Source organism: Agelaius tricolor, unplaced genomic scaffold (genome assembly GCF_023055355.1).
Source record: "Agelaius tricolor isolate 1412-34295 unplaced genomic scaffold, bAgeTri1.0.p SCAF_16, whole genome shotgun sequence".
Lineage (NCBI taxonomy): Eukaryota > Metazoa > Chordata > Aves > Passeriformes > Icteridae > Agelaius > Agelaius tricolor.
The window spans coordinates 725,485-741,708 of NW_027269276.1; the positions used below are offsets into that span (position 1 = coordinate 725,485).

The 16,224-nt window shown below is 53.2% G+C and overlaps 1 protein-coding gene across 5 annotated transcripts in view; it reads right to left on the bottom strand.

Annotated features, from left to right (window-relative positions):
* The window catches only part of SPG11 (SPG11 vesicle trafficking associated, spatacsin), a 30,200-nt gene that overhangs the window by 3,856 nt on the left and 10,120 nt on the right, over positions 1-16,224 (bottom strand). For 4 of the 5 annotated variants that reach the window (XR_011681390.1, XR_011681391.1, XR_011681392.1 and 1 more), the window contains exons 14-34: positions 15,565-15,737; positions 14,092-14,299; positions 13,440-13,643; positions 12,643-12,749; positions 11,777-11,922; positions 11,313-11,474; positions 10,897-10,963; positions 10,316-10,481; positions 9,175-9,353; positions 8,537-8,645; positions 8,176-8,335; positions 7,246-7,473; positions 6,579-6,779; positions 6,150-6,257; positions 5,380-5,539; positions 5,054-5,268; positions 3,947-4,634; positions 3,018-3,154; positions 1,683-1,881; positions 870-1,007; positions 235-368 (exon numbers count right to left, since the gene is read on the bottom strand). Coding sequence is in view for 2 of the 5 variants with exons in the window: in XM_071441071.1 (XP_071297172.1) it covers positions 235-368; positions 870-1,007; positions 1,683-1,881; positions 3,018-3,154; positions 3,947-4,634; positions 5,054-5,268; positions 5,380-5,539; positions 6,150-6,257; positions 6,579-6,779; positions 7,246-7,473; positions 8,176-8,335; positions 8,537-8,645; positions 9,175-9,353; positions 10,316-10,481; positions 10,897-10,963; positions 11,313-11,474; positions 11,777-11,922; positions 12,643-12,749; positions 13,440-13,643; positions 14,092-14,299; positions 15,565-15,737 (3,889 nt within the window). In the remaining 3 variants the exon portion in view is untranslated. Of the gene's footprint in view, positions 1-234; positions 369-869; positions 1,008-1,682; positions 1,882-2,254; positions 2,318-3,017; positions 3,155-3,946; positions 4,635-5,053; positions 5,269-5,379; positions 5,540-6,149; positions 6,258-6,578; positions 6,780-7,245; positions 7,474-8,175; positions 8,336-8,536; positions 8,646-9,174; positions 9,354-10,315; positions 10,482-10,896; positions 10,964-11,312; positions 11,475-11,776; positions 11,923-12,642; positions 12,750-13,439; positions 13,644-14,091; positions 14,300-15,564; positions 15,738-16,224 lie in introns of those variants that run through there. The other variant, XM_071441073.1, reaches the window with a different exon arrangement.

Here is a 16,224-nt window from a genome sequence, read left to right on the forward strand (position 1 = left end):
ATTTGATCTCATAAAAATAGGCTGTGAAGCTTTCAGCACTGACACCATTCCACTGGGCACGTCCCAGGCTCCAGGAGATCCTTCAAGGCAGCAATTAAAGATGCCCAGTGCCACAGAGCAGCACATTTCCCCAGCAGCTGAATCACCACTGGGCAGGCACAGCCAGGACAGGCACAGCCAGCCCAGGACAGCCCAGGGACAGCGCAGGGACAGCCCCAGCCCAGGGACACTCACCACCAGCCCGTACTCCTCCCTGGGAGCCAGGTGCTCCTCGGTGAGCAGCCGAGCTGCCTGCAGCACTCGCGTGATCCCCTCCATGTGACACGTCAGGCTGAAGAGGCTGTGGGCCAGGATCAGCAGCTCTGTAACTGAGGAGCAGAAGAGTTCTGGGACTTCAGTGAAAGGGCTGAGGAAGTGAATTGTGCCTCTCTCCAGAAAACACAAACCACACACAAGCGCGGAAGCTGCAGCCTCCCCCAGCCAAGGCTGCCAAATGTGTAACACATCCTCACTGCCCTGCACTGGGAAAAGGAAGGGCACGAGTTTTGCATTTGGGTTTGAAACATTCAGTTCCTAACTGTGATAAATATGAACAAAGTCACAATGCCCCTTCTGTAACAAACCACCACAGCTCAGGTTACTCCCTGGCTGCATCTCCCACCTCTTGCTTAGCACAGAAATCTGAATTTTGTTTGGAAAATAAACCCTTAAGCAACACCCCTATCTACTGTGCACATCCTCAGCCCTACTAACTGAATATCAAATTGGAGATCAGCAGCAGAGCCTCCCCTTTGAGCTGTGAGTTTAAGCCAACAACGCCACGTTAGTTACACACAGGTTACACCAGGCAGGATTTGCCATTTACTCACTGCACGACAGCTCCCCACGGGGGACTGAGGAGATTTTATCCAGCAACTTCATCCCAACCAAGGTGTGATCCTGGCACAGCTTGGCAAGCTGCAGGAGCTCCTGGCTCTCCACTGCAGGGTTCCAAGCCTGCTTCTGCCCTGTGGCCAGAGAGGGAATTCTGTCACCACTGCTGATTGTGCAGGAGAGTACTCCTTTTATTTCTTACCATTAATTAACAAACCCCAAACAAACCAATCTGGTATCATCCAGACTGAGGACTTGGGACTACAATCCTAAAGACACTTTGGGTGTTATTGCTTAAATTTAACAATCAGAAATTACTTTTTTGCCAGTAACCCAACAAAATCCTAGTGGACAACCATACAGCTGCCCCTGATTTCCCAAAGGAAAAAAGAAAGGGGAGAACCTTTTGTCATATTTTACACAGGGAAATGCACATGATATTCCCAGGTCAGATGATGTGGGGCAGCAAAGACCAAGGCTAAAAAGCCTTTTAAAAAAGAAATATTAAATTTATGTCCACAAAAATACAGCCTTAACTACTGCAACACCATATTGGACACAGGAATAATTACAAATGAACATTTGTACAGAACTTTACATGAGGCAGACAATGCTCACAGAGCAGAGCTGAGCTCTCAGGGACTGAGTGCAGGGGCTGCTTTGGGGACACAGAAATGACCCCAGAGAGCAAACCTGGCCCGTCCCCTTTTCCCTGTGCCCCCACCAAACCCCAGCACAGCCCAGGTGTGCTCCCTGTGCCCCCAGCACAGCCCAGGTGTGTGCCCACACCACAGGCAGCCTGTGCCCACCTTTTCCCTGGGCCGAGGCCAGCAGCTCGTGGGTGATCTGCTGTGCCAGCAGAGGGGCCACGGTGGCAGGGGGCAGCCCCTGGCAGGTGATGAAGGCCTGGGCTCGACGGCCCCGCTCCGGCCCCCGCCGCGCCAGGAGGGCCCCGAGCACCTCCCGCGGCTCCCGCGCCGACACCTCCGCAAAGGAGCAGCTCAGGTCCTGGGGGAGAGCACCAAAACCATGAGGGCATCCCTGACCATGGAACCTCCGCAAAGGAGCAGCTCAGGTCCTGGGGGAGAGCACCAAAACCATGAGGGCATCCCTGACCATGGAACCTCCGCAAAGGAGCAGCACCAAAACCCATCAGAGCATCCCCACCCATGGCACCTCCGCAAAGGAGCAGCTCAGGTCCTGGGGGAGAGCACCAAACCCATCAGAGCATCCCTGACCATGGAACCTCCGCAAAGGAGCAGCACCAAAACCCATGAGAGCATCCCCACCCATGGAACCTCCGCAAAGGAGCAGCTCAGGTCCTGGGGGAGAGCACCAAAACCATGAGGGCATCCCTGACCATGGAACCTCCGCAAAGGAGCAGCACCAAAACCCATCAGAGCATCCCCACCCATGGCACCTCCGCAAAGGAGCAGCTCAGGTCCTGGGGGAGAGCACCAAACCCATCAGAGCATCCCTGACCATGGAACCTCCGCAAAGGAGCAGCACCAAAACCCATGAGAGCATCCCCACCCATGGAACCTCCGCAAAGGAGCAGCTCAGGTCCTGGGGGAGAGCACCAAAACCATGAGAGCATCCCTGACCATGGCACCTCCGCAAAGGAGCAGCACCAAAACCATCAGAGCATCCTTAACCCATGGCATCTCCCCAAAGGAGCAGCACCGAAACCCATCAGGGCATCCCCACCCATGGCACCTCCCCTTAACCGCACGTGATGCCTTAAGTTTGAGCTTTCACATTTTCCAGATTCTGTACTGCATTAGTTTACAACTCTGAACTCCATTACAGAGTGTCAGCAGTTCTCCTCACAGCTCAGTCAGATAAAACAATCCTTTTCCAGCCCCAGAACCAAGGACACCGCTGCAGCTTCAGGCCCAAAAAGTGTAAAATAACACTGAATTGAGGAGAGCAAAGTGGGAGGATGGACTGCATCACCTGGAGCTGGAATTGGACAGCTGTGCTCAAGCTCATCTCAGCACATCATGCCCAGGAAGCCTCTGGCCTTTTCCCCCACAAAGGGCTGGAATTCCACCCTCTGCAGCACCTGCCAGGACCTCCACCCTCTCACCCTGCCCTCCCCAGCCCCGGCAGGGCTGGCCCAAGGCCCTGGCCCCTGGGCTTACCTTGGAGAGCTCGTAGAGGCACAGGACCTGCCTGCAGTAACCCCTGCCATGGACACATTCCTCTGCCAGGGCCTTCAGTGCTGCCACCACGGCATCATCCCCACACCCCAGAGGGGTCCAGTCCTCCAGGCTGGATGCTGGAAACAAAAAACCATCAATTCCTATCTCACAAAGGCAGACAACTCCCTTATACCTGGGCAAGGCTCTCAAAACCTGCAGCAATTCTGTAACACTTCCTCAAACTTTGAAAACTTGCTCTTGGCACCTGTGATTTTTAAATCTTACATTTGTTTCAGGGTACAAACAATGTAACAGAACTCAAATATTGTCAATAATTTCTCAGATATAAAATTTCTAAGATTAAGTGTTCTGCAGCCTTCCTGATGGCTTAGGATTCATTTATGCTCTTCTGTATCTATTCAGCTTTACACATCAGTATTAGAAAGGGATGTTCTGCTCACTCAGACCTCACAGACAGGCAGAGAACTTTACAGATAAACACTGCTCACTCAGACCTCACAGACAGGCAGAGAACTTTACAGATAAACATTCTCAGCCTTAGCCTTGCTACTAAACAAGAAACACCAAACCCTTCATAATGCCTAAAGGAGTCAGAAAAATGTATTAACTAAGGTATTGCCTTGCTTCAGCTACAGGAAAAAAATTAGTGGAGTGTTTTCTAAAAGCAGGAAGAGGGATAAAGCCCAGTGCTGCTTTACTGGGCCAGAACCGAGCGCTCTGACAAATGGAAGGTTCAGATCGATGGGAATTGTACACAGAACACTCTGCCAGGAGCACACAGGGACACGTGCAGGGCAAGGCCACAAGCTGCTCTCAGAAGAGCATTTCTGCAGCAGGGAGAGAGGGCAGGAGGAGCCGGGGTTCTGCAGAGCTTTGGGGAGGGGGGACAGGGCTCGGGGGTCACTCACCGCTGGGCTCCGCGCTGGCCTCGGCCGTCAGCAGGGTCTGCACCTCGGGCTGCAGCTGCTGCAGCGCGGCCTCGCCCAGGGCCAGGGCCCGGCAGTGCAGCACCAGGGCCACGTCCCGGTGCCACAGCTGGAAGTAGCGGCACACGCGGGCGGCCTCGTGCACGCTGCCCTGCTCCAGCAGGGTCCCCAGCAGGGCCCCCAGCGCCGCCCGCTCCGCGGCCCCCAGCGCCGCCCGCGCCTCCCGGGCAGGCAGCGCCCGCAGCCCGCGGGGCTCGGCCGCGTCCAGCGCCGGCAGCCGCGCAAAGGAGAAGCGCTCAGCCAGGCTGCCCAAGCGCAGGGCCCCGGGGCACGGCTCCGAGCCCTCGGGCAGCAGCGCCCGCTCCGCCACGCGGCACTGCCAGATCCGCTTCTCCACCTCCTGCAGCTCCTGCGCCGCCACCCCGCGCTCCTTGGCCAGCCAGTGCCCTGCCAGGGTGAGCAGCAGCCGCCTCTCCACCATGCTGGTTGTCTTCTCCTGCCCTGAGCAATCCCACACGTTGTCAGCCTGCTGCAGGAAGAAGCCTGCTGCGGCTCGGCTGCAGATGGAATGTCTGCTGAAGGTGTCGTCGCACTTCTGCCAGAACTCTGCTCTGGTCTGGCTCTGATGCCACTGGCCAGTGTCTCTTAAATGATGTAGATCTCTCAGAACCTGTAAAATCCACAGAGGTTTATCACAATTGTCTTCCCAAGAAAGAAAACTCCAGCTCACACAGGACGGGCAGCACTGAAACACTGGATTTAGGGAAGTGCCCCAAAACACAACAAGTCACAGAACTGGTTTGGGTTGGAAGGGACCTTAAAGACCATCTCCTTACACCCCGTGATGGACAAACCCATCTGTTTGTCTCCCCAAATAAAAGTGATTGCATACAAATAAAAACAGTAGGAGAATGAGGACAGTTGTCCTGCACTCTGCAGCTCAGCACTTACAGCCTGTGTGTTGGCTGTACTTGCATTTAAAATAAAAAATTACTTAACAAAAAAATGAATGTTTCAGGAAGGCTGAGAAGTTGCATCCTGAATCCTGGCAGCAGCAGGAAGAGGTGACTGTCAGCACATGCACTGTACCTCCTGTGTGACCACGCTGTCCACGGGCAGCTCAGCCAGGGCTGCCACCTCCCGAGCCAGGCTGAACATTCCCCTCTCCTGCAGCTGCTCCAGAATGGAGCTGCACTCGCCCTGGAACGCCTCCAGGCTGCAGGCGGTCAGGATGGAGCGGCTGATGGAGATGGAGGCGTCCCTGAGGGCCTCACTGAGGGCACAGAGCCTCTTCAGGTGCGGGCCTGGCAGAAGAGAACCAAGAGCTCAGCAAGGCTGGGGCTGAGGCCCAGGGGAGGCCGGGGCTCCCTCAGGGGCCGGCCCTGCCGCAGGGCTGGGGTTCCTGCTGTGCTCACCGTCCAGCAGGAGGGGCTCTGCCGCAGCCAGCAGCTGCAGGAGCCGGCCCAGCTCGTAGTCAGTGTGGCACTGCTGCAGCATCAGCTCCAGGAGGAACAGCGCCTGCGAGCGCAGCCACGGCAGCGGCACCGCGGGGGCTGCTCCCCCTGCGGCCCCCAGCTGCGGAAACAAGGGGGTCGGGATCAGGGGGGCCCTTCCCCGTGCTCCGGGGGGGAATGGAAGGGGCAGCAGCTGTGCCCCTCCTCGGGGAACAGGGAGCTGCCAGCCCCGAGCTGAGCTGGAACGGGACATTCCACAGCAGGTACTGCTGAGAGCCAGGGGAGGTGGGAGGGCTGAGCAGGGCCAGGTAGAATTTATTGTTCCATCAATTAATTAACTGATGGAACAGGGAGCTGCCAGCCCCGAGCTGAGCTGGAGCTGGACATTCCACAGCAGGTACTGCTGAGAGCCAGGGGAGGTGGGAGGGCTGAGCAGGGCCAGCAGGGCCAGGTAGAATTTATTGTTACACAAACAGGGCCAGGTAGAATTAATTGTTACACAAACAGCCCTGGCACTGCTGGGGAAGTGAACTGAGCTGCCTGAGCCCAGTGTCCAGGAAGGAAAACCATTAATGACAGGGAATAATGTCAGTTAGCAGGGAGCCAGAAACTGGGATGGAAAGGATTGTTAAAGCATCTGCATCGAGAGACAGAGTGTTTTCACACACTGCTCCTCTTGGCACAGCTGCCCAATCCCAGCAATGACATTTAGAGAAAATTTATTTCCTTACGTTTGTGAGGCTTTCCTGAAATTTGTCCAGTTTGGTTTTAGCTTCAGTGTATTTCTTACAGTTCATGCAGAGCTCATACATCTCCAGGATGTGCAGCAAAGGGGAATCCTTTAAGACACAAAACCAGATGATAATAAATTCCCAAAAGTACCCAATAAATAAATCATACTTTAAAAATCATCTATTATTTCATTCAATCAATGTAGAATTTGTCACCCTCAGCAGCAGAACAATGAAGCTTTAATTTATTAAAATTGCATGCAAGGTTGATGTAGGATCTAAAAATCTGTGATAACTGGAAGAATTTCCAACTTGACTGGGAATTTCAGTGGAGAGGCAGGTTATCCTTGGCACAAGCAAGACAGAGGGGAGTTTAAAGCCCAGAAGGTGAGACACATCAAATACACCCCTGAAACCACATCCCCTCACCTTTAAAAAGAGCTGGAAGCCACTCAGAAGTGTTTTGCTCTTCTGCTTCCTCAAGAGGACTTTCCAGATGACAGCAAGGTCCTGCAGGTCCCACTGGGGACCCTCTGCCCCGCCCTGGCTGTGGGCAGTGGCCTCAGCCCTGGTGGCATCATCCACAGAAGTGATGATCCACACACAGAGGCAGGAGATGAGGTTGGCACCCTGGAAATGCCAAAAGGGAGGGTTCACACCTCCCCTCCTGGTGGAAGGGGGCACGCTGGGCACAGCCACCCCAGAAACACAAGAGCAGCTGTGATGGCAGTGCAGACAGCCCTGGGGCAGAGCCAGCTGTGCCACAGCCATCCCACAGGGCAGACTCACAGGGCAGCAGAGCCCTGGGGCACAGCCTGGCACAGCCATCCATCCCACAGGGCAGACTCACGGGGCAGCAGAGCCTGGCAGAGCCAGCTGTGCCACCACCCATCCCCACAGGGCAGACTCACGGGGCAGCAGAGCCCTGGGGCAGTGCCAGCTGTGCCACCACCCATCCCCACAGGGCAGACTCACGGGGCAGCAGAGCCTGGCAGTGCCAGCTGTGCCACAGCCATCCCACAGGGCAGACTCACGGGGCAGCAGAGCCCTGGGGCAGAGCCTGGCACAGCCACCCATCCCCACAGGGCAGACTCACGGGGCAGCAGGCTGCCAGCACGCTGAGGATGGGGGCCTGTGCCCTGAGCCCTTCAGCCAGCAGGAACCCGCAGGGGCTGGGCTGCTCCTGGCACTGCAGCAGCGTCTGGAACAGGCTCCCTGCACGGGGCCTGCCTGCAGCTCCTGCCTCAGCTCCCAGCAGCCTCCCCAGGGCCAGCTGCAGGTGATCCTGGACCACAGCAGGGAAATCCTGCAGCAGGGGAAGGACCTGTGGGGAAACAGAGCCTTGTGAGGCCAGACAGGATGGGGCAGGATGGAAGCACTGAACACACAGAGACAAAACACTCTCCAAATTCAGTTTTTAGAACAGCTTTGGAGACCTGGAGAGGAAAAAGGCTTCTGTAGGTGTGAATTATTCTAATGAAAGCTCATCCTATTCCACAAAGGGAGCCTCAGTTCTGCTCTACCTTGTAGTGCAGCAACAGAGCTGCAAAGAGTCTACTCAGGTGCTTTTGTGGAGTTATAAATTCTTCAAAACCACAAGCAGATCCAAGCTAAAATTCTAGGTCTGCTAAGCACCATCTTACCTGGAATTTCCCACTTAGCTTCCTCACATGACTTTTCCCAATTGCTTTTATTGGAGTGTTTTATTCCTTTTTAAATCGCATTCAAAATTAAACTTGGAAAATTTGGATTCTCAAAAGTTTAAGTATCTTTACAAAAAAATTAATTTTTGAAAGGAAAGATGAGTAGCTTCATTAAAACTTACACTGAACATCTGGCAACTCTCCAATTAAAAAAAGCAGTAACTACTTGAGTTTAAATTAAATTTACAAGTGTGGCTGCAAGGGAAGGGCTACCACAGTCCCAGGGTATGAGAACCAAAACCCAGAGCTGGTGAGGCTCCTGCTGTCTCCACACTGGGACATTCCCTTGCTCCCAGACCCAGCTCAGTGCACAGGGAGCTCACCTGGGCCGGCTGGTGGCCGTGGAGCTGCGTCTGGATCAGGAACTGCAGCCACTCGTTGGACCTGGCACATTCCCTCAGGAAGGACGTGCTCAGCTCCAGGTTATGCAGCTTGCAGAACTGCATGACCAGGGCCCACTGCCTCCTGCAGTCACTGGATGTCCTGCACAGAGTTCAGAGAGCTGCAGTTTGCAGCACAGGCTCGGGTCTGGAGCGACCCTGGCACTGCCTGCACACAGCCCTGGGGACCCCTGCAGCCAGGTCCCTGTGCTGTGCTGCCCTCCTCGGTGTTATCTGGCACACAGAGGGCAGAGGGCAGCGCTCAGCCTCCACCTCCCAGCTAAGCAAACCCGGCTGCTCTCACCTCTTTATGCCTTGCTGCTCAATGGCATCCCAGAAGGCCTCTTCCAAGGAGGTCAGGACTGCTGCTGATGCTGCCTTTTCACCATCAGCCAACCTTGTTAGCTTCTCAACTGTTTAAAAGAACACATTCCTGAGGTGCTACTGGGATCAGAGCTGGGCCAGCATTTTCAGGAGTAGCTTCCTAGCTGGGAAAGCAGACACCTGTGGCCCTGGTGTTAGAAATTCAACTTTCTAGAGTTATTTCTAGGATAAATTTACCCTAGGATAAATTTCCCCACAGCTTTGAACACCTGATATCCCTGCAGGTAAATGAAAGGAAGGAGAAAGGGGATTTGGCGATGGACTTTGTTTAACTCTCTGCAATGTTATTACAACTGAACCTCACTAGTATCAGTCTCAGGCAGCTGCTGGGCAGTGTCTGTTAGATCCTGATACAGCCTGTATCAGTCCTCCTGCCTTACTTGACACTACAGGATCAGAATGCACCTTTCAGAATGAGTAAAGGAACAGGAACAAAAGAACAAGGAAGCTCTTCCACGCTTTTAGTGCAGTGCTGAGCCCCAGGCAGCCCCTCGCATCCCTCCCTCCCTTGCCAAGACACCCAGAGCAGCCATGCAAGGCAGACAAGGGCAGCCTTACCCAGGGAGTCCCTGGTGGGGCAGTGGCTGGAGATGAGGCTGGCAGCCCTGAGGGCCACCCTCAGCCCCAGGCTGTCCTGCCCCAGCAGCTCCAGGAAGCACACGCAGGCTGCAGCCACCGAGGGGACACCAAAGGAGCTCAGGGCCAGCAGCTGGGCCTCCCGAGCTGCCTGCTGGATCCTGCAGGGAGCACACACAGCTGTCACCACTGCACGAATGCAGTCAGCCTCCCTTTCCCAGATAACCCCCCAAACTCCCTCCCCAGGCAAACAAGCAGCTGTGGGGTTTGCTGAACTCTGAGCCATCAGTATCAGAGGTAACTGTGAGCCAAAAGTTTCATATTTGTAAAAAATGTGGGGATGAGAATGAAGGCTTACATGTGATAAGCAGAGTTTGCAATTTAACATGCTCATCAAAAACTAAAGGTAGTGGAATTGGTGTTATAATAACAAAAGACCCCCTCAGCAGCTGAGAAAGGCAGAAAGAGCCTTTGCAGAGTTTGCAGTCCACTGCAGCACCAGGAACCTGAGTCTGACCTGCAGATGGTGCTAAGAGAAAAATGAACCCAAAGGGTTTTCCCACAGCAGTCACTGAAATAACCCTGCATCCCTGGCTGTCTGTTACACCATGACTTCACATTAATGTATGTTTCCCTTTTTGCCCCAGTTTTACCTGTTTACACAAGAGAAACAGATCTGTGTGGAAATGATGGAGAGAAACAGTGACTGATACACAAACCAGACAGAAACAAAGTGATTTGCTCTAATTCCCACACTAAACAGCAAGTTTCATGTATTCAAGCAAGATGTGTCACTTGACTGAACACCTGATTTTGAAGCTTCAGCCAGGACATTTAATTCTATCAACCTCCAGTGCATTTTTTGCCTTACTATTTAAACTAGGAAATGTCACAGAAAAGGGGCATCATGCTCCTACAAAGTCAACTAGGGGCTCATTTTCCTACAAGAGGAGCCCACCCATGTTTGATCAAAGCGGGGATCTTTTCCTCACTTCCTTTGTGCAGATTTGCTGAGGCGACTCCAAACCAAGCTCACGTCTTTCCAGTGCTATCTGATTTCTAACCCTTAGAGCAGAGAGTGCTGCTGGGGAGGGTGGAGGGGCTCCCAGCTGGGGACACTCACAGCTGCCTGGGGGCCTTGCTCCTGGCCAGCTGCTGGCCCAGGAAGGTGCCGAAGGCGAAGGCGGGCCGGCCGTGCCGCAGGTAGAACAGGAAATCCAGCCTCTCCAGCACGGCGTGCCTGCTCACCAGCCCCGGGCTGGAGAAGTGGGGCAGCTGGCTCCAGGCATCTGGGAACGACACAGCAGCACTGTCAGGACACTGTGAATGCACAGCAGCAGCAGGCTCAGCTGCAGAACCTCAGGGGAGAGCCAAACGTGCTCCTCGGGCTCTAAGTCACATCCAAAACCACCCTGAAACCCCACTCCTCACTGGGAAAGCACAGCTCTATCACCTCAGCTTGCTTGGAAAAGAAAACATTGGTTTTCTATCTTATATTCAGATAATTTTCTATATTTAGAAAAAGTTCTGCCTGTGAAAAGCTTAACGCGAAAATCTAGAATTCTAGTGCAAAACAGAATTTCAGTAGATTACACTATTTTTCTTGTGAAAGAAATGGCCTTTTGAGTAAATTTATCTGCCAAACAATTCCCCTGGAAAGTAATTTTCTTTAGGAAAGCATGGAACCCTTGGCAAGGGACATACCTGACACAGCCAGAGTGTTTGCTGACTGCCAGCCAAACAATTTCGTGGGATCAAAGGGCATTAATGACTGAAAGATCAGAAACAAAATAAATTGAGGCAGCTTAAGAATTTCACATCACTGTCCTGTAACTCTCAATTTCTAATTCTCATACCAGTACAAACATTATAAAATTGAAATATTGCAATTTCTGCACTATTAAACACCTTGCCCACTGAACACTGTGAGAACACCCCTCTGACATTCCAGCACTGCAAACTCACAGGGTGCAGAGAGCACCCGAAAAAGCAGCTCAGGATGAAGCTGTGAACCTCAGCTCCACATCCAGGATGCCAAAGAAATCCCTGGCCCCCAGCCCCAGCTTTAGCTGCAAACAAACCCCTCTGTCCTAGTGCCCTGCCAAAAGCACTCTGGGTACCTGCAGGAGGTGGTAGAGAGAGATGTCAGGAGGCAAAATCCCATGAGCAGTGCAGGAGGGAAAGAGAGCAGCCTTGAGCTTGGGGTAAGGGGTCAAGGCCATCTTCAAGAGCTGTGGATCAACTTTCTTTAGAGGTTTTTCTGTATCTTCATTCTGAAGGACCTACATTGCAAGCAAGCAAAATTAATTAGGAGGAAACTGCATCAATAGCAACAAAACAATTTTGGGGTGTCCCAATCTACCCCACGAGAATTTGACAACACAGAAAATACCATCTTCTTTCCTGTAAAATGCTTTTCAGTTGTATCAGACCCCAGCACCTGATGCTGCAGGTGACTGTGCTGTGGATCAAGACACTCTGGTCACCCCCTCTGCTCCAGCAATTTTCTGTCCAAGGGGGCATTTTTCTATCACAGCCATGATAGGAGCAGCAGGACAGGGGGGTCAGGGGGGTCAGGCAGTACCTGGTCGATGCCCCCAGGCCCATAGACTGTGGTGGCCAGGGCCAGCAGGGTCCTGCCCTCCAGCAGGATGCTGCTCACACCCCCCTGGCTGCTGGGAATCAGCATCTGAGCATTGGCCAGACTGGCCTGGAAAATCATCTTGGGATCTTAAAAGGAAAAAAAAGTGAAATTTAATTTCATATAAAACCAATATTAAACTATTAATTACACATTACAGCTGTCCTCTGCCTGTGAAAAATGCTGAATTTTATTACTTTTTGCTGTCCATTCTGCTTTCCCTCACTTTGCCTATAAACACAATGAAGATGAGCTAAGGTTTACCAAGCTTTGCCCACACAGACAGGCTTGGCCTGAGCCCCACAGTTTAGCACTGGAGTGGTTCAATTCTTTATCCTACACTGACCATGCTTTCTAAAAAAGCTTCACCTGGGATTAGTTTTGTCTTTTGTTGATGTGTGACTCTGCAGAAGATGAAATGTTTTAAAAGTGCAAGGAGCTAGGGGCACAAACTGTTCTGGTTTTCAGTAAAGCAAACACACAACCCAAGGGCAGAGAAATCAGAATGCACCACAGGGACTAGAGGAAGGTTTAATTTTAATGGGATGTGTGTCTTCTCATGAATTCTCCTTCTGCTCAACCTGTTGGCAATGTAACTGAACTGAGGAAAGGATGGTCACACACAGAGTGATCCTCACTCCTGTGCAGTCTCCAGGCCTTTGAGCACAGCTCCAGCAGGAACTACAACCCAGATTTCAGAGATGAGGAGGTGATGGACAGGGGGTTTGCAGCAGAGCAGAGGTTTAATCCAGCTGTGCCAAGCCCTGGGCTAGGGCAGGAACATCAGCCCCCTCTGGAGCAATTCCTACCTCGGGGATTGCTGGCAACCCCTCTGCACTGCACCAGGAACTCAAACCAGGGATGTGCTTCCTGCAGCTCCTTGTTACCCAGGACAGGGCAGTTTGAAGGGGTTAAACTGCAAATAAATGAGCAGCACAGTGAAAATACAGCATTGGAAACCACTGCTGTGACACAGCATTAAAGACTGGAGCATCTCATGGGTGTTAATACCAAATACAAGTGGTTAGACAAACAACCAGAAAATTATGTACTGGCTTTTTTTTCTGGTCCACTTCTACATCTCTGGTAATTCCAGTGTTAGACTGGAGTTAGAGCTCAGAAATTCTAATTGCCAAGTAACCATTAAGTGGGAAGTATTCATATAGCTCCAATAGCTAATACTGGTACCACCTTCAAACCCCAACTAACCCTAGATTAGGTGGAAATCAGCAATTTCCTTATCTGTGAACATATCAGGAGTCAACTCACACTTGTGCTCAAGAGAGTTTCTGAATTCTGTAAATTCGGAGTTTCTGAAGAGCAACTTGGCTCATTCAGGATTGTACTGCTTACAGCATTACACTAATTACAGCTGTATTTGTTTCCTTTCACGACTGACACACAAATTAATATTAAGACAATCTGAATAAAGCTTCAAAATACAGCTTAAAATCTCCCACACTGCCCCAGAGTTTCTGGTAAATGACACTGCCAGGGCTGAGGAAAAGTCTCCCCACCAAGTGTTCAAATTGTGTTTCCTTCTTTAAATCTTTAAATTTCCTTCACAAATCCCTTGTGGGGTTTGAGGGATGGGAAGCATTCCTACCTGTAATAGTCCAGGTAAGTGTACAGCAGGTACTGCAGGCTGTGCTCCAGGCAGTGGAGGACAAACTGGGCATGGAAGTCCAGGCCATTGGCAGAGCTGTATTTTGGAACAGGGTGAGGATTCTGCAGGACTCCCCCCAGGCACGACAACCTCTGGAGCAGCAGCTCAAAATCTTCCAGCTCAGAAGGGACAAAAATGCCCTTTCTGTCAGAAAAAAGCACAGACACTGATCACACAGCTCTCCTTGACAAGTTCTGATGGGTGTATCCAGCCCACAATTAGAGCAGGGATTAATTCCCTGCTAGGGCAGACACAGAGTGCCAAAATCCATCTGCCTGTGCCCCAACAACACTGTGGTGACTGCAGGGCACTGCCCAGAGCGAGGTGTGACCAGGGAAATGCTCAGCATTTCCTCCCTGGCATTAAAGTGGCATCAGGAATGTAACCCCTGAAACATCCAAGGGCTGAGGGAGGAGTGCTTCTGCTCTCCTGGCTCTTACTGTTGGCAGGTAAAGTAGGAGACTAAAATCACATTTATCAATGGATTTGTGCTGTTTCCAAAAAGAGCAGTATAAAAACTAGTAAGTACCAAGGATTTTATTTCTGATTTTGGCTTCACACAGGAAGGAGAGAGAAGCCTTGGGGCCCCTACCTGGCCAGCTTGTTGAGGATGTCCTGTCTCATGTAGGGGCTGCACAGAGTGCTCCTGTCCACGATGTCAGGGCTCAGGGGGGGCCAGGCAGCTCTGCCACATGGAGCCTGGCTGGGCTCTGACTCCTCAATCCAGGAACAAATCCTCAACCAGTCATGCTGGGCTGTCAGGTGCATCCAGAGCACCTCAGCGCTGCAGGTCTTGAGTTCTGCATTTCAAAAAGGCAAATGGATGAAACCAGCACACACAAACACCCCTGAGGGAAATACTGGTGTTTTCTTACACAGAATTGTGCAATGGTTTGGGCTGGGACCTTAAAGAGCATCCAGAGCCATGGGCAGGGACACCTCCCACTGTCCCAGGTGGCTCCAAGTCCACCCAGCCTGGCCTTGGGCACTGCCAGGGATCCAGGCCGTGCCCACCCTGCCAGGGAACAATTCCCAATTCCCAATCTCCCATCCAGCCCTGCCCTCTGGCAGTGGGAGCCATTCCTGGGCCCTGTCCCTCCAGGTACCTATTTGTAATGAACAGCTGCCATGAGATCAAGGGTATTGCTCCAGCTCTTGGAGCCTCACGTTGGCAGAGCTGGAAGCAGTTCCCCGGGGCAGAGGGTGGCATTCACATGAGGTAAGTCCCTCCCAGCTAATTCCAAACCCCTCTCCACAGGAGGAGCCCAGACCCAGGATGGAACAGGGTGGAACCCACCAGGAAGGAACGGGGTGAAACCCACCGGGATGGAACGGGGTGAGCCCCGCCGGGATGGAACGGGGTGAAACCCACCGGGATGGAACGGGGTGAGCCCCACCAGGATGGAACGGGGTGAGCCCCACCAGGACGGAACGGGGTGAGCCCAGACCCAGGATGGAACGGGGTGAGCCCAGACCCAGGATGGAACGGGGTGAGCCCAAACCAGGATGGAACGGGGTGAGCCCCACCGGGACGGAACGGGGTGAGCCCCACTGGGAAGGAACGGGGTGAGCCCCACCGGGATGGAACGGGGTGAGCCCAAACCAGGATGGAACGGGGTGAGCCCCACCGGGATGGAACGGGGTGAGCCCCACCGGGACGGAACGGGGTGAGCCCAGACCCAGGATGGAACGGGGTGAGCCCAAACCAGGATGGAACGGGGTGAGCCCAGACCCAGGATGGAACGGGGTGAGCCCCACCGGGACGGAACGGGGTGAGCCCCACCGGGACGGAACGGGGTGAGCCCCACCGGGACGGAACGGGGTGAGCCCCACCGGGACGGAACGGGGTGAGCCCCACCGGGACGGAACGGGGTGAGCCCCACCGGGATGGAACGGGGTGAGCCCCACCAGGATGGAACGGGGTGAGCCCCACCAGGATGGAACGGGGTGAGCCCCACCAGGACGGAACAGGGTGAGCCCCACTGCCCCCACGGTGAGTGACACACACATGGCCTCTGTGGCTGTGCCCACAGGTGCCAGTGCAGCCCCATGGCACAGCACTTGCCTTGCTGTGCTTTGCAGGGCAGCAGCACCATCTCCTGCAGCCGCTGCTCCCAGCAGAGGGCCCAGCTGAGGGTCACTGTGAGCCAGGGCGCCCTGGGGCTGCCCCAGCCCAGCTGGGAGCCCAGCACTGCCCGGGGCCCAGAGAGCTCCTGCTGCCTCCTCCAGCTGCTGCACCTGCAACAACGGGCAGGGCTCAGGGGGCTCAGCAGCCCCAGCACGGCCAGCAGCACCTGGGGAGGGCTCAGCAAAGCCCCCAGCCCGGCATGCCAGGGGGACTGAGCTGAGCTCGAGGGTTCAGGAGTAAAGAACTGCCTGTTTTTCCAACAGATTATCAGTATCATAACAGTTTTGCCATTATTTAACTGTAAAATTATTTTCTAGGTTATTTGGTTTGCTGTATTAAAGACATCATAGATCAAAACCAGAGCAAACATCTGATCACGAATAATTGAGTGGTAATTCTAATATTATTATTAAAAATGCTTCCTTTGAGGCAGAAGAGCTCTGTCACCCCCACAATAGTTTGTCATGACTCACACAGCAGTTTGTCACGAGAGAACATGACAGCAACTGCCACAGAAATGAGAAAATGACTCAGTCCCCACACTGACTCTGATTTCTGCAAACACCAGTGTGAAATTAATGACATTAAATTTGTTAG